The 24,649-nt window shown below is 43.5% G+C and overlaps 1 protein-coding gene across 1 annotated transcript in view; it reads right to left on the reverse strand.

The window, feature by feature from the left end:
* Positions 1–24,649, reverse strand: part of NDUFS8 (NADH:ubiquinone oxidoreductase core subunit S8) — a 137,393-nt gene that overhangs the window by 72,023 nt on the left and 40,721 nt on the right. The window contains exon 3 of the mRNA XM_044297959.1: positions 24,106–24,168. Within this exon, the coding sequence (XP_044153894.1) occupies positions 24,106–24,168 (63 nt within the window). The remainder of the gene's footprint in view (positions 1–24,105; positions 24,169–24,649) is intronic.

A 24,649-nucleotide genomic window follows, 5' to 3' on the forward strand; every position in this document is an offset into this window, starting at 1 on the left:
GGGCATAGCGAGTTCATAGAAGATTTTTTTTTTTTGGGCACAAGTTAGCGGAAATTGATTTTTTTTTTCCCTTTTCCGCTAACTTTGGACAAAAAGTTCAATCTTTCATGGACTCAATATGCCCCTCAGCGAATACCTTGGGGTGTCTTCTTTCCAAAATGGGGTCATTTGTGGGGTGTTTGTACTGCCCTGGCATTTGAGGATCTCTGCAATCATTACATGTATGGAGAGCATTAGGAGTTTCTGCTATTCTCCTTATATTGAGCATACAGGTAATGAGATTTTTTCTTTTTCCGTTCAGCCTCCGCTGAAAGAAAAAATGAACGGCACAGATTTCTTCATTCGCATCGATCAATGGGGATGAAAAAAAATGAGGGGAAAGGCGTCAGCCAGGACATAGGAGCTCCGCCCAATATCGAAACCCACTCAGCTCGTATGCCCTGGCAAACCCGATTTCTCCATTCACATCAATCGATATGTGGATAAATAAATCATTGCCGGGATTTTTGTTTTATATACAAAGTGTTTGCCAAAGCATATGAACACCGCCCCTCAGCTCATAAGCCTTGGCAAACATCTTTTTTACTGCAGAGGAGAAATCTCGTCTTGCAGCGCCGCATACACCGACTTTTGTGTAATCTGACAGCAGCGCAATGTTTCTGTCAGAATGCACATCAGTGCTGCAGCTGGTTCATCGGTTGGTCCACCTAGAAGGTAAAAAAAAAAAAAACAGGCCGCAATGCAATAAATTTATTAACATTAACTTTTGGAACAGAACATTAACTTTTTCTTGCTTACCGGTGATTTTTTTTTTTACCTTTATAGGACAAACCTCTCCTTCCCCATGGGACAATGTGCAGAGCGCAAATCGCCCAGAGACGTGGCGAAGTACATTATGCACTTTGTCCCAGGTGAAAGGAGAGGTTTGCAGCAGCTGTGAGTGAAAAGGTCCTAAGAGCCCTGTGTTCCTGTCTTGTGTGACGCAATCCCTATGCTAAGTGTACCTGTGTGTAATACTTACGGAAACACTCCCCTAAGCATAGGGCAGGGTGGTCAGGGCAGTCAGGACAGAAATAGCGGGTGTCACGCCTTATTCCACTCCTGCTACAGACACATTTTTTTTCAGGGTGGCGGTTGGTTTCAGGTACCAGCAACGACATTGGGGAAATGTCGCTCGTGTAGACGGCTCACTACACTGGTGGTTGGAGCCACGGAACCTCCTGGATACAGGAGGTTCTCGATGATCTCTTCCTGAAATTTGAGGAAGGATCTTGTTCTCCCAGCCTTACTGCAGAGAACAAAACTATTATACAGAGCCAATTGAAATAAATATACAGACACCTTCTTATACCAGCATCTGGTTCTGCGGGAAAGTAAATAGGGAGCCAACATCTGGTCATTGAAGTCCACCCCTCCCATGAGCAAATTATAGTCGTGGCCCAAAAGGAGCTTTTCAATGACTCCGGTTGCTCGTTCAATTTGGATTGTCGTGTCTGCGTGAATGGAGGAGAGCATGTAAAGGTCACGCTTGTCTCTCCATTTCACCGCGAGCAGTTCTTGGTTACACAAGGCAGCCCTCTCCCCCCTTGCAAGACGGGTGGTAACGAGCAGTTGGGGGGAAGCCCCGGCGATTAGGTCGCGCGGTGCAACAGCAGCCAATCTGTTCTAAAAACAAATGCCTGAAGAGGGGCACACTTGTGTAAAAATTGGCCACAAAAAGATGGTAAACCTTGCCAAATAAGGGTGACACCAAGTTCCAGACTGTCTTCCCATTGCTCCCAGGTAGTCAGGGCAACCAACCGGCTCCAGGGTCTTATCTTTACCCTCATAGACTCGAAATTTGTGCGTATAGCCTGTGGCCCTTTCACAGAGCTTATACAATTTGACCCCATACTGGGCGCGCTTGCTTGGGATGTATTGTATGAAGCCAAGGCGCCCGGTAAAATGTATAAGGGACTCGTCTATGCAAATGTTTTGCTCAGGGGTATACAAATCTGCAAATTTGGTGTTAAAGTGGTCTATGAGGGGCCGAATTTTGTGGAGCCGGTCAAAAGCTGGGTGGCCTTTGGGACGAGAGGTGCTGTTGTCACTAAAGTGCAGGAAACACAGGATGGTCTCAAATCGTGTCCTGGACATGGCAGCAGAGAACATGGGCATGTGATTAATTGGGTTCGTGGACCAATATGAATGCAATTCATGCTTTTTTGTTAGACCCATGTTGAGAAGAAGGCCCAGAAAAGTTTTAAATTCGGGAAACTTGGACGGGTTTCCACCGGAAAGAATGGGCATAAAAGCTTCCCGGGTTGGCGGCTTTAAATTGAGTGGCATAACGGTTTGTTTCTGCCACGACTAAGTCCAAGAGCTCCGCTGTCAAGAACAGCTAAAAAAAAAAACAGTGCCGATCCAATCTGAGCTGTCTCAACTCGAACTCCAGACTGGGCGGTGAAAGGGGGAACTACTGGTGCGGCTGAAGTTGGGGGCTGCCAATCAGGGTTTGCCAGCACCTCAGGGACTCTACGGGCCTGTCTGTGTGGTGGCTGCAACGGGGGAACTAATGCACGTGCCATCGTACCAGCTTCAACTGCCCTTCTGGTGCTCGCCACTTCGCCATGTTCTACGGCAGTGCTGGTAATAGGTCCAGGATGGGCTGCGCTGCTGGTGTATGCCTCACCACATAATCCGACAGCGCCAGCCCCACTCTGCTGCCTTTGAAGCGGATCCTGCGCAACCTGTGGTCTAGCAACACAGGGCCGGGTACTCCTGGTGGTATCAGGGACCTCAACCTCCTCGTCCGAACTTTGGGTCAGACTGCCACTGCTTTCTACAGGGTGAACATTCCTCATCCGACTGGGTCAGAAGCCTGTAGGCCTCTTCAGAAGAATACCCCTTACTTGCCATTTGGTCAACTAAATTTAGGGGGTATTCCCTGAGATTACCCAAGAAAAAAGCAAGCATGTCTTGCAAATGGGAGGCTAGCGAAGTACCGGAAGCCGCTGCGATTGATAAAAAAAAAAAAAATCATAACTGATTGTAATGATTGTAAAGTGATTGTGCAGTGATAAAAAAAAAACAATTGTGTCACTGCGGCGGGGCAGGCGTGGGTGAATGCACGTGTGGGCGACCGATCAGGCCTGATCGTGCAAACTCTGCGTTTTGGGTGGAGGGCGAACTAAGGTGACACTAATACTATTATAGATCTGACTGTGATCAGTTCTGATCACTTACAGATACTATAAAAGTACAAATGCTGATTAGCGATACGCTAGTCAATACTAGTGGGGAAAAAAAGTGACAGTTTACACTGATCACTTTTTCCCCTATCACTAGTGATTGACAGGGGTGATCAAGGGGTTAATTGCAGTGGGAGGAGGGTGATCGGGGACTAAATGTGTGGTGTTTGTGTACTCACTGTGATGTGTGCTCCTCTGCTGGGACCAGCCGACGAAAAGGAACAGCAGAGGAGCACAGAAGCCATTTAACACCTTAGATTTATAAATATAAGGTGTTATATGGCTTCTGATTCGATTTTTTAAAAGTCACCAACCTGCCAGCGATGATCATTGGCTGGCAGGCTGGTGACGAAATACTCCTGCAACGATTCCCGGCCCGCACTTGCGCAGTGCAAACACGAGACACGAGATTTCGTCTTGCAGCGCCGCATACACCGACTTTTGTGTAATCTGACAGCAGCGCAATGTTTCTGTCAGAATGCACATCAGTGCTGCAGCTGGTTCATCGGTTGGTCCACCTAGAAGGTAAAAAAAAAAAAAAAACAGGCCGCAATGCAATAAATTTATTAACATTAACTTTTGGAACAGAACATTAACTTTTTCTTGCTTACCGGTGATTTTTTTTTTTGTTTTGCTTTTTTTACCTTTATAGGACAAACCTCTCCTTCCCCATGGGACAATGTGCAGAGCGCAAATCGCCCAGAGATGTGGCGAAGTACATTATGCACTTTATCCCAGGTGAAAGGAGAGGTTTGCAGCAGCTGTGAGTGAAAAGGCCCTAAGAGCCCTGTGTTCCTGTCTTGTGTGACGCAATCCCTATGCTAAGTGTACCTGTGTGTAATACTTACGGAAACACTCCCCTAAGCATAGGGCAGGGTGGTCAGGGCAGTCAGGACAGAAATAGCGGGTGTCACGCCTTATTCCACTCCTGCTACAGACACATTTTTTTCAGGGTGGCGGTTGGTTTGAGGTACCAGCAACGACATTGGGGAAATGTCGCTCGTGTAGACGGCTCACTACACTGGTGGTTGGAGCCACGGAACCTCCTGGATACAGATGGTTCTCGATTATCTCTTCCTGAAATTTGAGGAAGGATCTTGTTCTCCCAGCCTTACTGCAGAGAACAAAACTACAAATCTCGTGTCTCGCGAGAGGACGCGCCGGCGCGTCCAGGAGGAATAACAGGGACGCCACCAGGATGAAATCCTGCGTGCGGCGGTTAATACTGGGGTGGGGGGCACACTGCGCCACCAATGTTTTAATACTAGGGCTGGGAGGGGGGCGGGGGAGAGAGACACAGGGGAGAAGGAAGCAGCACAGGGGGCAAAGGGAGACACTGCTTACTTCTCCCCTGTGCTGCTGAGGGAACACGGAGAGCGCTGTCAATCCTGAATATCGGCCGATAATAATCGGTAAAACCAATAATCGGTTGATCCCTAATATTTATTGCCATGATTCTTTAGTTTACAGAAACACCCCATATGTGGTCGTAAACTGCTGTACGGGCACACGGCAGGTCGCAGAAGGAAAGGAACGCCATATGGTTTTTGGAAAGCAGATTTCACTGGGATAATTTTAAACTGTGATGTCACATCATAAGACACCCTGATGCACCCCTAGAATAGAAACTCCCCAAAAAATTACACCATTTTGGAAACTACGGGATAACATGGCAGTTTTGTTGGTACCATTATAGGGTACATATGATTTTTGGTTGCTCTTTTTTTGAGGCAAGGTAACAAAAAAATTGCTGTTTTGGCACAGTTTTTATTTTTTTGTTATTTACAATGTTCATCTGACAGGTTAGATCATGTGGTATTTTTATAGAGCAGGTTGTTACAGACACGAGAATACCAAATATGATAACTTTTTTTAGTTGTTTGTTTAAATTTTACACAATAAAGCATTTTTTTTTTGTTTCTCCATATTCTGAAAGCCATAGTTTTTTTAATTTTTTTGAGCGACTGTCTTATGTAGGGGCTCATTTTTTTCAGTATCAGATGACAGTTTGACTGGTATTATTTTAGGGTACAAATGACTTTTTGATCGCTTGGTATTGCACTTTTTGTGATGTAAGGACAAAAAAATAAATAAAATAAAGACTTTTTTTACACCGTTTTTATTTTATCTCTTTTTAAGTCTTCACCTGAGGGGTTAGGTCATGTGGTATTTTTATAGACCAGATCGTTACAGACGTGTCAATACCTAATAGGTCTATTTTTTTTTAATTATGTAAGTTTACACCGTGATAAAAACATGTAAACAAAAAAAATAATCATGTTTTAGTGTCTCCATATTCTGAGAGCCATAGTTTTTGCAGTTTTTGGGCGATTGTCTTAGGTAATATATCATTTTTGCAGGATGAGATGACGCTTTGATTGGCACAATTTTGGGGTGCATATGACTTTTTGATTACTTGCTATTACACTTTTTGTGATGACAGGTGATAAAAAAAATTGCTTTTTTGACACCGTTTTTATTTTATCTTTTTTACAAGTTCACCTGAAGAGTTAGGTCATGTGGTATTTTTATAGAGCAGGTTGTTTCGGACGCAGCAATACCTAATATGTCAACTTTTTTTTTTTTTTTTACATTTAACACAATAAAAGCATTTTTGAAACAAAAAAACATGTTTTAGTGTCGCCATAGTCTGAAAGCCATAGTTTTTTTTTTTTTTTGGGTGACTGTCTTAGGGGCTCATTTTTTGCGGGATGAGGTGGCAGTTAGATTGGAACTATTTTGGAGGGCCTTTTTGATCGCTTGGTGTTGCACTTTTAGTTATGTATGGTGCCCAAATTTTTTTTATTTTTTTTTAGCAGTTTTTATTTTATTTTTTTGACAGTGTTCACCTGTGTACAAATGTACTTTATTTTGAGAAAATGACCTTTTTTTTCTACTTGAAAATGTTAATTTTTTTCGGAAATTTTTTTATTTATTTATATTTTACTTTTTTGTTCAACTCTTGGACTTCAACTTTTGGGGGTCTGATCCCCTTGTTTTTATGGGATGAACTTTCGATTTTATTGGTACCATTTTGGAGTGGCATACAACTTTTTGATCATTGTTATTACATTTTTTGGGGAAAAAATTTGACCAAAATCACGTTTTTATTAGTTTTTCCATTACAGTATACACTGTGCAGGAAAAATATATTTATATGTTAATAGTGGAGACATTTTTGGACGCAGCAATATCTGTAATGCCTATTTTTTATTATTTATATATTTTTATAAGTAAAATTGTAAAAGAGGGGTAATTTAAAAACTTTTATTTTTGTTTCTTTATTTTTTTTATAGACTTTTTAAAGACTTTTCTTTCACAGGAACTTTTAGCCCCTTTAGGGGTCTAGAACCTGGGATCTTTTCATCCCTTGTCCCATTAACGCTTCTAGAGATACTATTAGGGTGATTGGGATTTTGATGTGCTACCTGATCAAGGAGGTTACTATGACAGCCCTGTGAAGCCTCAGCAGGCCCCAGGCGGTCATGGTAACTGATCAGTGCCCCACAATTTCACTTTGGGGGCTCCGATCAGAAGGCAGAGGGGGGGGGGGGGGGGGGCGCATCCCTCTGCCTAACATCAAAGAATCTGTGATCATTGTTGATTGCGGCATCTGAGGGGTTAAATGTTGGGGTTTGGCGTGATTGCCGTTTCCCCTCCTATTGCGACTGGATGTCTGCTGTACTATACAGCCAGCATCCGCTGCATATGAAGTGGGCTCACTGCAGCAGCTCGCTCCATACAAGCACTCAGCCACTGTGACGTACTGGTGTGTCACGGTGCCTGAAGCAGTTAACACCTTCCTAACCAGCGTTGTACAAGTACGGCGCTGGCCGGGGCGTTAAACATGGCGCCCGCTTGTGTGTGCGGCGGGCACAATAGCCGCCAGGTGTACAGCAGACACCTGCAGTTACAAGTCTGCGATCGGCATTACTGCCGGTTGCCGATTTTGCAGATGAAAGTTGTAGTCCAAGGATAGGGGAGAACCGTCCCAGTTCTTTAGGATGTCCCCCTGAATGAAACTGAGTTTAAGTTACTGCTGGAATGTTGGATGTCATTAAACCTAGTACTGACATAGCATGTCTCAGGGAACACCCATAACGGTGAAAGAGATCCTGTATTTTGTCTATCAATGACATAAACTTCTCTTCCAGAAGGAAACATCTCTGTTTTAGGGAATCTAGTAGTATTCCCTAAAAAACACATCTCTGAGAAGGAAGTAACTTGGATTTTAATCTTACAAAGGCTGCTACCTCTGCTATAATCTTGGTAAATACTCGAGGGGCCTGTGATATTCCAAACGGAACAGCTTTATATTGCAGATGAAGAAGAGAGCCCTGAACCCAAACAGCTGTTCTCAAAAACTTTTGGGAGCCGATTCTGATTGGAACGTGATAGTATGCCTCCTCTAGATCTATAATTGGCATACAACAGTTCTGGGAGAGGAGATTTATGGCGGATGTTAAGGTCTCCATACGAAATTTCTTGTCTCTCTTTTTTTTTTACTAAAATAAGCGGAGGATAGAACCTGGTTCCCTTTTCCACCTCTGGAACTAAACTTACGACAACTTTTTGAAGTAAAGAAAAAAAACTCCTTTTGCAAAATTAAAGCTTTTTTCCTCTTCTTTTGGCTATTATGAAAAACTTTCCTGAGGAGAGAGAAATTCAATTTGAAAACCCCTTAAAATGATGTCCAAGATCCACTTGCTTTTTGTAATCTCCTTCCAGATAGGGGGAAAAAAAAATTGGAAAGCCTTCCCTCACCTGACGTCAATCTTGCTTATCTTGATTTGAAATCATTTGAAGCTCTGAACAAAAAACACGACTTTCTAGGGGATCTGAGTGTCTGAACCTCTGCTTACTTTGATAATTTCTAGACCTTTCTCAAATCATTTAATTTCTGGAGGTACCGGGAACCCCTTTTTTCTATCCGATGCTTTCTAGAATGTCACGTAAGGAAGATCCAAATAGCCTCTGACCCTCACATAGTAGGGAACAAAGCCTAGATTTGGAACCCTGGTCGCCCTAAGATTTAAGCCAGGTGGCCAGCCTAGCAGTGTTCGATAATGCAGCTGATCTAGATGAAAATCCAACACCATTAGAAAAAGCATCCGCCAAAAAATCAGCTGCTTTAATAAATGTTGGAAGGGAGGCCAGAAGTTTTATCTTTTATATGTGACTGCAACTGTCCTAACCAGAGCTTTAAAGACCTAGATACCCAGGAAGCAGCAATACTAGGCCTAAAGCTAGTAGAAGCCGATTCCCAGGCTTTTTTTTAAGGTAGACGTCTGCTTTTTTTTAATTTTATCTAAAGGATCTCTAAGAACCTTTAAGGCATCAAAGAGAAGGGCTGATCTTTTTGCAATTTTTGCTACTGGGGCATCTACATTAGGTGCTTTGTCCTAGACTGAAGATGCTTGTATCTTCAGTCTGGTAAAAAGCACCTAATGTAGATGCCCCAGTAGCAATAATTGCAAAAAGATCGGCCCTTCCCTTTGATGACTTAGGGGTTCTTAGCGATCCTTTAGATAAAAAAGCAGACGTCTACCTTAAAGGGATTCCGTCATCAGGCGCGGGATCTGGCAGAGGGACGGGGAGGATTGTGGAGGCAGCGCTAGGCTGTAGAAGGCGGCGCTGAAGACAGGGAAGGCGGTGCTGGGCACCGGATGGCGAGGGGTGCAGCCAGGGCAACCTGTATTAATGGACCTCCCCTTGGGCACCTTAAGTAAGCGATTGACACATTATAAAAAACATGTTTTATGAGCAAATAGAGCCACAGTGAGGTTTAATAAGGCCAGCTTAGGATTCTTCCTATTAGTCTGGACATGAGCATATGTTTAGGTTAGATGGGTTAAATCTGATGACAGAATCCCTTTAAAAAAGCCTGTGAGGGCTTCAAGAAATGCAACAAATAGCCAGAATGGAGGAGATCTCAGCAGAGGCATCCAATTTGTCGAATATATATAACAAGACATGGGCGAGCTGGGCTACGCCAATAGAATCCCCAGACTTTCTCGCTATTCTGGCTACATGAGGTAGGTGGTGATGTAAGCTTTAGGCTTTATATCTCCTTTAGCGAAAGAGATATGGTTCCTTCCCTTCCTCGCTCCATCTTCTTTCTCCTCTTTCTTTCTCTTTTTTGTTGGTCACGCTTTGTTGACAATCTGAACAACAAATTATGACAGGACGGAATAAATTTGATAGGACTGTGCGATCTATGTAAGTGCTTGCTGTCTTGACTTATTATACCAATACTGTCATAAATTGTCATGGCGCTCCTATTTGGGGCTTTGTTATTCTGTAAAGTTTAACCTGAAAACTTCAATAAAAACTTGATTAATCTAAAAAAGCCTGTGAATCCTGGCAAGAAAGGGGGAGGGGTGGCCCTGTATGTGAAAGATAGCATAAAATCTAAGTTAATACACGTTAGTGAGACCAATTTAGAGTCAGTTTGGGTCACCTTGAAGATTGATAATCATAAGGTAACTAGTGTAGGTGTGATATAGACCACCTAGCCAAGTCAAAGAATTAGATGATCTACTAGTTGAGGAAATAGCTAAAATGACATTGAAAGGGGAAGTTATCATTATGGGAGACTTTAATATTCTTGATGTAAACTGGAAAACCAAAATAGCTAGGTCTGCCAGGAGTACAGATATTCTAAATTCCTTACTGGGATTATCTCTACAGCAAGTAGTTGAGGAGCCAACCTGGAACAAGGCCATTTTAGATTTAGTATTCGCAAATGGGAATTTGGTATCTGATATTACTGTAGGGGAAAGCTTGGGATCTAGTGATCACCAGTCAGTGTGGTTTACTATAAGTACAGTGACTGAGTCACACCACACAAAAACAAAAGTTTTAGATAAAAAAAACAGACTTTTCTAAAAAGATAGCATTTAGTAATTATAAGAAAAAAAAAAAAAAACACACGAGGATGACAGGCAAATTTATAAGATTAGGCAGAGAGAGGCCAAACAATTTATAAGGGCTTCTAAAGCACAGGCAGAAGAGAAATTAGCTCAGTCAGTGAAAAAAGGCGATCAGATATTCTTCAAATACTTAAATGAAAAAAAGGAAACTAAAACAAGGAATTAACAAATTAAAAACAAAAAGGAAGGAGGAAGGTATATGGAAGAAGATAAAGAACTAGCTGACTGCCTCACGCTGGGTTCAGACCTGAGCGTTCTGAAAGGAGCGCTCTGTATGCGCGATTGTACTGGCGTTTGCAATCGCGCATACAGAGACAAGCGAACGCCCATTGTCGCGCGTTCCCGAAAGTCTATGTACGGGAACGCGCGACAAGACGCCCCAAAGAAGCTCATGTACTTCTTGGGGCGTCGGGCGTTTTACAGCGCGATCGTACGCGCTGTAAAAAAAGGCCAGGTGAGAACCATGCCGATAGGCAAGCATTGTTTTCTCCTTGTTGAGCGTTTTGCAGTGCGTGTGAACCCAGCCTCAATGAATACTTCTGTTCAGTTTTTTCAAAGGAAAATGAAGGAAAAGGACCTCAGTTAGGAAGGAAGACTAATGAATCTTTTGATGCATGCATCTTTACAGAGGAAGAGTTTCTAAGTCAGCTGTCTAAAAATTAATACAAATAAGTCACAGGGGCCTGATTGGATACACCCAAAGCTATTAAAAGAGCTTAGCGGTGAACTAGCAAAACCATTAACAAATTTATTTAACCAATTACTGGTAACAGGAGTCGTCCCAGAAGATTGGAAATTAGCACATGTTGTGCCCATTCACAAGAAAGGTAGTAGGGAGGAATCGGGCAACTATAGGCTAGTAAGCCAAACATCAAGAGTGGGGAAATTAATGGAAACCATACTTAAGGAGAGGATTGTGGAACATCTAAAATCCCATGGATTGAAAGATTAAAAACAGCATAGGTTTACTTCAGGGAGATCATGTCAAACTAATCTTATTGATTGGGTGACTAAAAAAAATAGATGGCGGAGGTGCAGTAGACATCAAATATCTAGACTTTAGTAATGCTTTTAATACCGTCCCACATAGAAGGCTTATCAATAAATTGCAGTCTTTGGGCTTGGACTCCCATATTGTTGAATCTATTAGGCAGTGGCTGAGGGACAGACAGAGGGTTTTAGTCAATGGAGTATATTCAGACCATGGTCTTGTTACCAATGGGGTACCTCAGAAATCTGTCCTGGGACCCATATTGTTTAATATCTTTATCGGCGAAATTGCAGAAGGCCTCGACGTTAAGGTGTCTTATTGCTGATGACACAAAGGTTTGTAAAAGGGTTGATGTTCCTGGAGGGATACACCAAATGGAAAAGGATTTAGGAAAACTAGAGGAATGGTCAAAAATCTGGCAACTAAAATATAATGTTGATAAGTGGAAGATAATGCACCTGGGGCACAAAAAAAAAAAAAAAAAAACAAGAGCAGAAGATAAAATCAGTGAAACAGTCCTAACCTCAGTATCTGAGGAAAGGGATTTAGGGGGTCATTATTTCAGAAGACTTAAAAAGGTAGGCAGACAATGTCATAGAGCAGCAGGAAATGCTTGGGTGTATAGGGAGAGGCATTACCAGTAGAAAGAGGGAGGTGCTCATGCCGCTCTACAGAGCACTAGTGAGACCTCATTTGGAGTATTGTGCGCAGTACTGGAGACCATATCTCCAGAAGAATATTGATACTTTGGAGAGAGTTCAGAGAAGAGCTACTAATAACATGCTAATTAGCCTTTAGGAGCAGAGGGGGGTGTTGTACCTGCTCCTAGAGGCTCAGTTTGCCCACCTCTTTTAACGCTCTTCTTCTCTTGATTGACAGGGCCTGGGCAGCGCTGCTCTCCTCCCGCCAGCCATGTCTGCAGTGTAAATCTTGCGCCGTTCAGTATTCAGCACAGGCGCAGTGAGGAAGTCAACAGCCGCCGAGCGTACTTCCCTCACTGCGCCTGCTGAACGGCGCAAGATTTACGGCCGGTGAGAGGAGACCAGCGCTGCCCTGGACATGTCAATTAATTTTTTCTCAATAGCGGCGGCAGGCACTGAGATGGCACTAATATAGTTATGTTCAGCTGACATTAGCACATCGCTAATGTCAGCCAGCTTAATACCCATTTTTCAGGTGACAGAAAACCTTTAAGGGTTTAAGAGAAGTTTTAACCTCCGATTTTACCAGAGCTTTGATACTTTTTAAAATACAGTGAGGAACAGAAGAATTTGAACACCCTGAGATTTTGCAAAAATATATATATATATATATAAATTCAGGAAACCACATTGTATTGCACTGCTGAACAAAAGTATATGAACACTTGAGAAAATCAGTGTTAATATTTGGTACAGAAGCCTTTGTTTGCAATTACAGAGGTCAAACGTTTCCTGTAGTTCTTGACCAGGATTGCACACACTGCAACAGGGATTTTGGCACACTCCTCCACACAGATCTGCTCTAGATCTGGTAGGTTTCGGGGCTGTCGCTGATCAACACAGAGTTTCAGCTCCCTCCAAAAATGTTCTATTGGATTTAGGTCTGGAGACTGGCTAGGCCACTCCAGAACCTTGATATTCTTCTTACGGAGCCACTCCTTGGTTATCCTGGCTGTGTGCTTTGGGTCGTTGTCATGTTAGAAGACCCAGCCACGAACCATTTTCAATGCTCTGACTAAGGGCAGAAGGTTGCTGCTCAAAATCTCACAATAAATGGCCCCATTCATCCTCTCCTTAACCATTACAGGACCGCCGTACGCAGGATTGCGTCTTTGCGGCGGCCCTGTTATTCCGAGTGGACGCGCCAGTGCGTCATGTCGCGAGACGCGAGATTTCAGGCAAAGCCGGCCCGCGCATCGCGGGCCGGCAAAAGTTAAAGCACAATTTCTTCATCAGCCTGCCATCCAATGATCGTTGCTGGCAGGCTGATGATTTTCCAAAAATCGAATCCGAAGCCAGTTAACACTTTATATTTATAAATATAAGGTGTTAAAGGGCTTCTCTTCTCCTCTGCTGGTCCTTTTCGTCGATTGGTTCCAGCAGAGGAGCAAAGTTCACAGTGAGTACACCCAACACTACACTTAGCCCCCAGATCACCCTCCATCACCCCAATTAACCCCTTGATTGCCCCTGCCAATCACCTAGTGAAAGGGAAACAAGTGATCAGTGTAAACTGTCACATTTTTTTTTTCCACTGGTATTGACTGAAATTTTTGGGACAGTTTAGGCCCCTTGGTTAGGTAGTTAGCGATCGTGTAGCACCCAGCCCACCACACCGCAATCACCGATTCGCTGAATAGCGTATCGCTAATCAGCATTTGTACTTTTATAGTATCTGTAAGTGATCAGAACTGATCACAGTTAGATCTATAATAGTATTAGTGTCACCGCAGTGTTTGCCCGATCAGGCCTGATCGGTCGCCCAAACGTGCGTTCACCCACGCCCGCCCCAGTGACAAAAATATTTTTTCTCTTTTTTTATCACTACAAGCGCTGCAGCAATAAAAAAAAAATCAGTTTTGATATTTTTTTTATCAATCACAGCAGCCTCCAGTACTTCGCTAGCCTCCCATTTGTAAGAAAGGGTTGCTTTTTTTTCTTGGGTAGTATCAGGGAATACCCCCTAAATTTAGTTGACCAAATGGCAAACAAGGGGTATTCTTCTGAAGAGGCCTACAGGCTTCTGACCCAGTCAGATGAGGAATAGGAACCCTCACAAATCCAGCGGGTCAGAATATGAACCTGTAGAAAGCAGTGGCAGTCTGACCCAAAGTTCGGACGAGGAGGTTGAGGTCCCCGATACCACCAGGCGTACCCGGCCCCGTGTTGCTAGACCACAGGTTGCGCAGGATCCGCGTCAAGGGCAGCAGAGTGGGGCTGGCGCTGTCGGATTACGTGGTGAGGCATACACCAGCTGCGCAGCCCATCCTGGACCTAGTACGAGCACTGCCGTACAACATGGTGAAGTGGCGAGCACCAGAAGGGCAGTTGAAGCTGGTACAGTGGCACGTGCATTAGTTCCCCCGTCGCAGCCACCGTACAGACAGGCCGTAGAGCCCCTAGAGTCCCTGAGGTGTTGGCAAACCCTGATTGGCAGTCCCCAACTTCAGCCGCACCAGTAGTTCCCCCTTTCACCGCCCAGTCTGGAGTTCGGGTTGAGACAGCTCAGAACGGTTCAGCACTGTTTTTTTTTTAGCTGTTCTTGACTGCGGAGCTCTTGGACTTAGTTGTGGCAGAAACAAACTGATATGCCACTGAATTTATAGCCGCCAACCTGGGAAGCTAGTATGCCTAGTCTTTCCGGTGGAAACCCGTCCAAGTTTCCGAATTTAACATTTTTCTGGGCCTTCTCCGCAACATGGGCTTAACCAAAAAGCATGAATTGCGGTCATATTGGTCCACAAACCCAATTCATCACATGCCCATGTTCTCTGCTGCCATGTCCAGGACACGATTTGAGACCATCCTGCGTTTCCTGCACTTTAGCGACAACAGCACCTCCCCTCCCAGAGGCCACCCAGCTTTTGACCGGCTCCACAAAATTCGGTCCCTCATAGACCACTTCAACCAGAAATTTGCAGATTTGTATACCCCTGAGCAAAACATCTGCGTAGACGAGTCCCTGATACATTTTACCGGGCGCCTTGGCTTCAAACAATACATCCCAAGCAAGCACGCCCGGTATGGGGTCAAATTGTATAAGCTCTGTGAAAGGGCCACAGGCTATACCCACAAATTTCGGATCTTTGAGGGTATAGATCAGACCCTGGAGCCGGTCGGTTGCCCTGACTACCTGGGAGCAATGGGAAGACAGTCTGGGACTTGGTGTCACCCTTATTTGGCAATGGGTACCATCTTTATGTGGACAATTTCTACACAAGTGTGCCCCTCTTCAGGCATTTGTTCCTAGAACAGATTGGCTGCTGTGGCACCGCGCGACCTAGTCGCCGGGGCTTCCCCCAATGGCTCATTACCACCCGTCTTGCAAGGGGGAGAGGGCAGCCTTGTGTAACCAAGAACTGCTCGCGGTGAAATGGAGAGACAAGCGTGACATTTACATGCTCTCCTCCATTCACGCAGACACGACAATCCAAATTGAACGAGCAACCAGTGTCATTGAAAAGCCCCTCTGTGTCCACGACTATAATTCGCTCATGGGAGGGGTGGACTTCAATGACCAGATGTTGGCTCCTTATCTACTTTCCCGCAGGACCAGACGCTGGTATAAGAAGGTGTCTGTATATTTAATTCAATTGGCTGTATATAATAGTTTAGTTCTCTACAGTAAGGCTGGGAGAACAGGATCCTTCCTCAAATTTCAGGAAGAGATCATCGAGAACCTCCTGTATCCAGGAGGTTCCGTGGCCCCATTCACCAGTGTAGTGAGCCGTCTACACGAGTGACATTTCGCCAATGTCGTTGCTGGTACCTCAAACCGACCGCCACCCCGAAAAAAATGTCATGTCTGTAGCAGGAGTGGAATAAGGTGTGACACCCAATATTTCTGTCCTGACTGCCCTGACCACCCTGCCCTATGCTTAGGGGAGTATTTCCGGAAATACCAGACACAGGTAAACTGAGCATAGGGATTGCATCTCACAGGACAGGCACACAGGGCTATTAGGGCCCATTCACACAGAGCTGCTGCAAACCTCTCCTTTCACCTGGGACAAAGTGCATAATGTACTTCGCAACATGTTTGGGCGATTTGCGCATTGTCCCGGTAAGCAAAAAAGTTAACGTTCTATTCAAAAAGTTAAATAAAGTTTATACCACGAAATACCTTGGGGTGTCTTCTTAACAAAATGGGGTCAATTGTGGGGTAGTTATACTGCCCTGGCATTTTAGGGGCCCTAATGCGTGAGAAGTAGTTTGAAATCAAAATCTGTAATAAATGGCCTGTGAAATCCTAAAGGTGCTCTTTTGAATGTGGGCCCCTTTGTCCACCTAGGCTGCAAAAAAGTGTCACACATGTGGTATCGCCGTACTCAGGAGAAGTTGGGGAATGTGTTTTGGGGTGTCATTTTACATATACCCATGCTGGGTGAGATAAATATCTTGGTCAAATGCCAACTTTGTATAAAAACAAAAAAAAAATGGGAAAGTTCTCTTTTGCCGAGATATTTCTCTCACCCAGCATGGGTATATGTAAAAAGACACCCCAAATGTGCCCACATTTCAAAGAGCACATTTCGGATTTCACAGGGCATTTTTTCTTTTACACATTTTGATTTCAAACTACTTCCCACACATTAGGGCCCCTAAAATGCCAGGGCAGTATAACTACCCCACAAGTGACGCAATTTTGGAAAGAAGACACCCCAAGGTATTTCATGATGGGCATAGTGAGTTCATGGAAGTTTTTATTTTTTGTCACAAATTAGTGGAATATGAGACTTTGTAACGAAAAAAAAAAATAAAAATTCATCATTTTCTGCTGTGACAAAAAAATAAAAAGTTCTATGGACTCACTATGCCCATCAGCGAATACCTTAGGGTGTCTACTTTCCGAAATGGGGTTATTTGTGGGGGTTTTCTACTGTCTGGGCATTGTAGAACCTCAGGAAACATGATAGGTGCTCAGAAAGTCAGAGCTGCTTCAAAAAGCGGAAATTCACATTTTTGTACCATAGTTTGTAAACGCTACAACTTTTACCCAAAACATTATTTTTATCAAAGACATGTAGAACAATAAATTTAGAGAAAAATGTATATAGATATATATATATAGATATATATGTCGTTTTTTTGAAAAATTTTACAACTGAAAGTGAAAAACTGCATTTTTTTGCAAAAATTTCGTTACATTTCAATTAATAACAAAAAAAGTAAAAATGTCAGCAGCAATGAAATATTACCAAATGAAAGCTCTATTAGTGAGAAGAAAAGGAGGTAAAATTCATTTGGGTGGTAAGTTGTATGACCGAGCAATAAACCGTGAAAGTAGTGTAGTGCAGAATTGTAAAAAGTGGTCTGGTCATTAAGGGTGTTTAAGCTGAGGTGGTTAATACAGTGCAGTCGTCCTGTCCCCTTCACAGAAAAGCACTCCCAAAGCATGATGTTACCACCCCCATACTTCACAGTAGGGATGGTGTTCTTGAGATGCAACTTATCCTTCTTTTTCCTCCAAACACAACGAGTGAAGTTTAGACCAAAAAGTATTACTTTGGTCTCATCTGACCACATGACTTTCTCCCGTGCCTCCTCTGGATCATCCAGATGGTCATTAGCAAACTTCAGACGGGCCTGTGATGACTTGAGCAGGGGAACTTTCTATGCAATGCATGATTTGAAACCATGATGGCGAAAGTGTTCTATCGACAGTGATTTTTGAAACTGTGGTCACAGCTCTCCATGTCATTGACCAGCTCCTCCCTTGTAGTTCTGGGCTGATTCCTCACCTTTCTTATCATCAGTGATACCCCACAAAATGAGATCTTGCATGGAGCCCTAGTCCGAGGGAGACTGACAGTCCTCTTTATCCTTTTCCATTTTCTAACAATTGCTCCAACAGTTGATCTATTTTGACCAAGTTGCTTGGCAATTTCCCAGTAACCCTTTCCAGCCTTGTGGAGGTCCACAATTTTGTCTCTGCTATCTTTTGACAGCCCTTTGGTCTTGCCCATGGTAGTAGTTGGCGTCTGACTGTGGGGTGGACAGGGATCTTTAACACGTTAAGGACCCAAGACGAGAATGCTCGTCCTAAAAGGGCCAGTATTTAGTGCCCCAGGGCGAGCATTCACGTCCTGCGGTCCTCCCCCTCTCCCCTCAGCAGCAGAGATCCGGCTGTTACTGACAGCCAGATCCCTGCTGCATCCACCAGCATTGGTGACGATTCAGACACCAGTGGATTAACCCCTCATATACCGCGGTTAGCGCTGACCGCGGCATATGGGAGGGTTCACGCTCCCTCACCTCATCCATCGGGTCCCGGCGCTGCTGTGGCAGGGACTCTGTTGCCATGGCAGCCCCAAGCCATTCCAAGGCTTGGGACCCGGCATGTACGGTGGCCTAAGAGGCCCAGTCTCCAGGCTGGGTCTTCTAGGCAACTGTTAGCATCTTACAGTGTAAGACTTAGTGTAATGTTATGTAATGTTAAAGTAATGTTAAAGTCCCAGAGTGGGACAAATAATAAAGTGCAAAAAAAAAGTTATTAAAATGAAAGTTCTACCCAGGAAAAAAAAAAAAAAAAAGGGCCATTTCCAAGTTGAAATATTAGGTATCGCCGCGTCCGTATAGATCAGCTATATAAAACATATCACATGACCTAACCACTCAGGTGAACACCGTAATTTTTTTAAATAAAGGCTGTGCTAAAAAAGCCATTTTTTGTCACCTTACATAACAAAAAGTGCAACATCAAGCGATCAAAAAGGCGTATTCCCAGCAAAATAGTACAGGGCTCCAGATGGCGACCATTTTGGTCACCAATGCGACTTAGAATTGCAAAATGGCGACAAGACTTTGTAGACCCTCCGCTGCTCTGCCGCTTTAAGAAGAACAGGATTTCATACAGCAGACAGACAGCAATCCAATAACGTAGCTCCACACAGTACAGAGCTCTGTTATTAGTGAGGAGGCTGCCAGTTAGTCATAGTATTATCCGTGGACTGCCCTGCCATTGGCTGCTCCTCTCACACCACCCCCATTTTCCCGCACTGAACACAGCAGCAGCTTGCTCTTCAGTTATGAAAACAGGGACTGTGCCGACGGCTCCATGCCGACTGCTCCACAGAACAGGTTAGCTTGAGAAGTTTTTCAGCATATACTTAACATTCTACAAACAATTCACAGTCACCCCTGCGCTGCCGCTGGTAAAGGCTACTCCTTATGTCTTTGCGACCCTGATAATACTCAGGGGGCCGCTGCTGGTGCTCCGTGTGAGCTCCCTGCCTGGGCTCACAAAAATTCTTAATAAGGGAAGAAAAGGGTTAATAGGAGCCCCACGCTGGTCAAGACACTAAAAAGCCAGTAAACCATATCTCTTTCAATAGTCCGTGCTTAGTAGGAGGAGATAACCTCCCCTCCTACTAAGCAGGACTTTTGAAAGAGATAAATGGTTCACTGGCTATTTAGTGTCTTGACCAGTGCGGGGTTCCTATTAACCCTTTACATACTTAACATTAGCAAGTGGCGAGATGACTGATGATCACCTCGCCACTTGCTAATGGCTGCCGCTGTCCGGTATCCCTCCCGCATACCTAACTCTCACCTGAGGGGTTAATAGCGGCAGATAGCAGCGCGCAGTCATAGAGGCTGGGTGCCGGGTATGGGATATGGCCGGCACCAGCAGCGCAGCCTGCGTTTGTATTAAGTATATATTCATTGTATTAAAGGGCTTCTGTCACCCCACAAAATTCTTTTTTTTGGGGGGGTACTTATAATCCCTATACTGCAATATATCTATACATTATGTTATTAATCATTTTTGTTCAGTAGATAATGCAAAAAACTTACTTTTATAATATGCAAATTACAGGCGCACGATTTTTGAAATGCAGACAGGGCAAGCCGGAGGAGGAGATCGCTGCTGGCCCTGTCAACAACAGGAGGAGGGGGCGTTTTTTTGCGGCTGCTACCAGCAAGTAGCCGTACTACTTGCTGGTAGACAGGTAATTTGCATATTATAAAAGTATGTTTTTTGCATTATCTACTGAACGGAAATGATTAATAACATAATGTATAGCTATATCGCAGTATAGGAATTACAAGTACCCAAAAAAAAAAAAAAGTTTAGTGGGGTGACAGAAGCCCTTTAAACTATATTCATTGGTTGCACAGCACAGCCATCACCTCATCCAGCAAAAAATGAGCCCCTACCTAAAACAAATCGCACCCCCCCTCCCCCAAAAAAAAAAAAAAACAACTATGGCTCAAAATATGGAGACACTAAAACATAGTTTTTTTGTTGTTTAAAAAATATTGATATTATTGTGTAAAACTTAAATAAATGAAAAGAAAAGTATACATATTAGCTATCGCCGCGTCCGGAACGACCAGTTTTATAAAAATACCACATGACCTAACCCCTCAGGTGAACACCGAAAAAAAAAAAAAAAAAATGGTGTAAAAAAAATAAATAAAACTATGGCTTTCAGAATGTTTTTTTTTTTAATGCTTTGTTATATGAAAAACAAACAAACAACCCCAAAAAATGTCATATTTGGTATTGTCGCGTCCGTGACAACCTGCTCTTCTATAAAAATACCACATGATCTAACCTGTCAGATGAATGTTGCAAATAACAAAAAATAAAAAACGGTGCCAAAGCAGCTACTTCTTGTTACCCTGCATCACAAAAAGTGTAATGTAGAGCAACCAAAAATCATATGTACCCTAAAATAGTAACAACAAAACTGCCACCTTATCCCGTAGTTTCCAAAATGGGGTCACTTTTTTGGAGTTTCTACTCTAGGGGTGCATCAGGGGGGCTTCAAATGGGACATGGTGTCAAAAAATAAAAATCAGTCCAGCAAAATCTGCCTTCCAAAAACCGTATGGCATTCCTTTCCTTCTGCGTTGTGCAGTGTGCCCGTACAGCAGTTTACGACCATATATGGGGTGTTTCTGTAAACTACAGAATCATAGCCATAAATATTAAGTTTTGTTTGGCTGTTAACCCTTGCTTTGTAACTGGAAAAAATGGATTCAAATGGAAAATGTGCCAAAAAGGTTAAATTCAGAAATTTCATCTTTATTTTCCATTAATTCTTGTGGAACACCTAAAGGGTTAATAAAGTTTGTAAAATCAGTTTTGTATATCTTGAGGGGTGTCGTTTCTAAAATGGGGTCACTTTTTTGGAGTTTCTACTCTAGGAGTGCATCATGGGTCTTCAAATGGGACATTGTTAACTTAAAATTATACCAGTGAAATCTGCTTTCCAAAAAACCGTATGGCATTCCTTTCCTTCTGCGCCCTGCCGTGTGCCCGTACAGAAGTTGACGACCACATATGGGGTGTTTCTGTAAACTACAGAATCAGGGCCATAAATATTGAGTTTTATTTGGCTGTTAACCCTTGCTTTGTAACTGGAAACAATGGATTCAAATGGAAAATCTGCCCAAAAAGTCAAATTTTATCTCCATTTTCCATTAATTCTAGTAGAACACCTAAAGGGTTAACAAAGTTTGTAAAATCAGTTTTGAATACCTTGAGGGGTGTAGTTTGTAAAATTGGGTCATTTTTTGGTGGTTTCTATTATGCAAGACTCACAAAGCGACTTCAGACCTGAACTGGTCGTGAAAAAGTGTTTTTTTCTGAAAAATTTCAAGATTTGCTTCTAAACTTCTAAGCCTTCTAACGTTCCCAAAAAATAAAATGGCATTCACAAAATGATCCAAACATGAAGTAGACATATGGAGAATGTAAAGTAATAACTATTTTTGGAGGTATTCCTATCTATTATAAAAGTAGAGAAATATACATTTTGCCAACATTTTCAAAAATGAGCAAATTAGCAATTTTTGCATTTTTTTATAAATAAAACTTATTTTTTTAAACTAAATTTTACTACCACTGCAATGAAGTACAATACGTGACGAGAAAACAATCTCAGAATGGCCTGGATAAGTAAAAGCGTTTTAAAGTTATCACCACATAAAGGTCAGATTTGCAAAAAAATGGCCTGGTCCTTAGGGTGAAATATGGCAGGGTCCTTAAGGGGTTAAAGAGCTCAGACAGGTGCTACTAAGTTAGATTAATGAGTGAAGTAGAGGTGGACACAGTAACATGTCTTTGAGAGCCAGAATTCTTGCTGTTTCTCAGGTGATCAAATACTTATGTTCAGCAGAGCAAGACAAATTAATTCTTTAAAAATCATACAATTCTGGTCCGAAACCGAAACCAAAAATTCAGGATACCCCTTGACCGAAACCGAAACTGCCTTTTTGCCCAAATACTTTTAAAAGACCCCCCACCCCATAACAGTGCCATCCACAGACCCCCCACCTCATAACAGTGCCATCCACAGACCCCCACCCACCCCATAACAGTGCCATCCACAGACCCCCCCCCCCATAACAGTGCCATCCACAGACCCCCCCCCATAACAGTGCCATCCACAGACCCCCCCCCCCCCCATTGTACAATTATTAGAAAATAGCGGGGAGGGACTGGGAGGAGGAGCTAGGGGCCGGTGCTTTCACTGTGCTCCGGCCCCCAGCTCCAGTAGTTATAAAAAGTGTGCAATTAATACGGATTCTATTCATGAGGCCCCCTCTACATCCTACTCACAGGGCTGTTATCTTAATGCTGGCCGGCCAGGCAGACGAGCGGCAGCGTCACAACTGACGTCACATGCCTGCGCCGCCTCCTTCATTCAGAAAGTAGGCCGGGCACATGACGTCAGTCGTGACGCTGCCGCTCGTCTGCCCGGCCGGCCAGCATTAAGATAACAGCCCTGTGAGTAGGATGTAGAGGGGGCCTCATGAATAGAATCCGTATTAATTGCACACTTTTTATAACTACTGGAGTTGGGGGCCGGAGCACAGTGAACGCACCGGCCCCCAGCTCCTCCTCCCAGTCCCTCCCCGCTATTTTCTGCAGATATGTACAAATATCGGCCGAAATGGATTAGGTGCATTTTCGGCCGATATTTTCGGCTGCCGGAATTTCGGTGCACCCCTATTTTTTATTCTGTCTTTCAAAGTGGGAATTTCAGACCCCTCTATGATTTCTAAGTGGGAGAACTTGCAAAATCAAATACTTCTGTTCCTCACTGTAGATTGAGACTCTTCCAACACTAATTTCTCAATATAGGATTGACATATTGGTTTCAGATGGGAAGAAGGCAGCATACTTTTACAGATAGAACACTCTGTGCTTAATCTTTACAGTGTTTTTTTTTTATGAATTCTAGTCACCTACAATAAATAGCCACAAAGAATCCAATCAGCAATGCAAGAGAAATAAAATAATTCTCACCATCTTGGTAACTGTCCCCCACTCCTAAGGACAAAGTACCGGGCTGGATGGTCTAGAGGGCTCAATGGGGTCAGCACGGACCGCATCTCCTATCTCAGACATTCTTAGTAGGAATAAGCCTGCACAGCACTGTGTACAAGAAAACTGACTGGCTGCTGTCCTCCACTGCCCATTTATATACACCGCACCAGGCACTCTCCCCTACTGTAGTAAAGCCCAGAACACATACGTCCTCAATTTGATCTGGCGTGGACCTGCGCTGTCGGCATCATGACGCCGTTCCGACTGCGCATGCCCACACACAGCGCACGGACACCGCGGCTATCTTTGATGATCCTCCTCGCTGTGATCAAACCAGAGCCACCTGGCCACGGCAGCTCCCAACATAGGGGACACTGGGAGGAGAGGAGGAGGAACAGCAGGCTGGACAAGCGGCTCCCAAAAAGAGACTTACGCCGCCAAAGGAAAGGTCACCCACGGGCTAAAACCTGGACACTCCACAGCCATCTTGGTGTGAACTTCGGAGGTAGGTTCACCAGAACCTACTATGCGGAGGACAGGAAACCTGAACTGAGGTGTGGTGGGGGTGTGAACTTTTTTTTATATCCTAAGGTTTTCTGCCCTGGATGGAAGGTCCATCACGCATGGGTGCAGTCATGGGAAAAATAAATAAATAAATAGGGGTTAGTCAGCATACCCATATGCGCAGGGGCACGTTGCCATGGCTAAAAGCACAAAAGTAAAAATAAACACAATGCAACAGCACTTTGCAAGCATAAATAATCAAGTATATACAATAGTGCCATACTCTATAGAAAACATACTAATGCTATGTTATAATTTGAGATTCTTGGCAAACATTTTGTACAAAATCAATTGTGCCTGTCCGCCAACGACAAGACAATCTCTTTAGGACAGGAACCTACATTAAATACTACAATTAAATTCAAGGAATGCAGTAAAAAATTTAATCAGGTCTGTAACTTACTGAATGAATGCACCTGAGGTGTCAGGCTAAAAGGTCTGATCAGTGTCTGAATACATGGGAGACCTGAAAAAGGAAAACAGAAGAAAAAAGAATTGCAATAAGTAGAACATATTCACCCCATCTATCAAAGACTCTATAAAGGTAGGGGAATACACCGATTCAAGTGTCATCACTACCTCCATATAAAGATCATCCAAAATGCAGTGGCTCTTCACTACGATCGCAAACAATAAACTGCTTTTCCGATTGCAGTGAGGGGGGAGCTGTTCAGGTCTCACAATTGACGACAGCATCTCAATGGTTAAACGTCTGCAATCAGTGTTATTGTCGATTGCAGACACTAGCCCCGGGTGTCCGCTGTTTAAAAATGGCATATGCTCACTGTTTTTAAGACCCGACTTTAGCCGTCCATGTACCTCGCTGGTTGGGAAGGGGTTAAAGTGCAATTTTCTGCTTTAAGTGCATCCTACAATACAAATATGGCTAACCACAGGTGGATTAAGATATACAGTATCTCACAAAAGTGAGTATACGATTCACATTT

The sequence above is a fragment of the Bufo gargarizans genome, chromosome 6, assembly GCF_014858855.1.
Source record: "Bufo gargarizans isolate SCDJY-AF-19 chromosome 6, ASM1485885v1, whole genome shotgun sequence".
In the NCBI taxonomy this organism is placed as follows: Eukaryota; Metazoa; Chordata; class Amphibia; order Anura; family Bufonidae; genus Bufo; species Bufo gargarizans.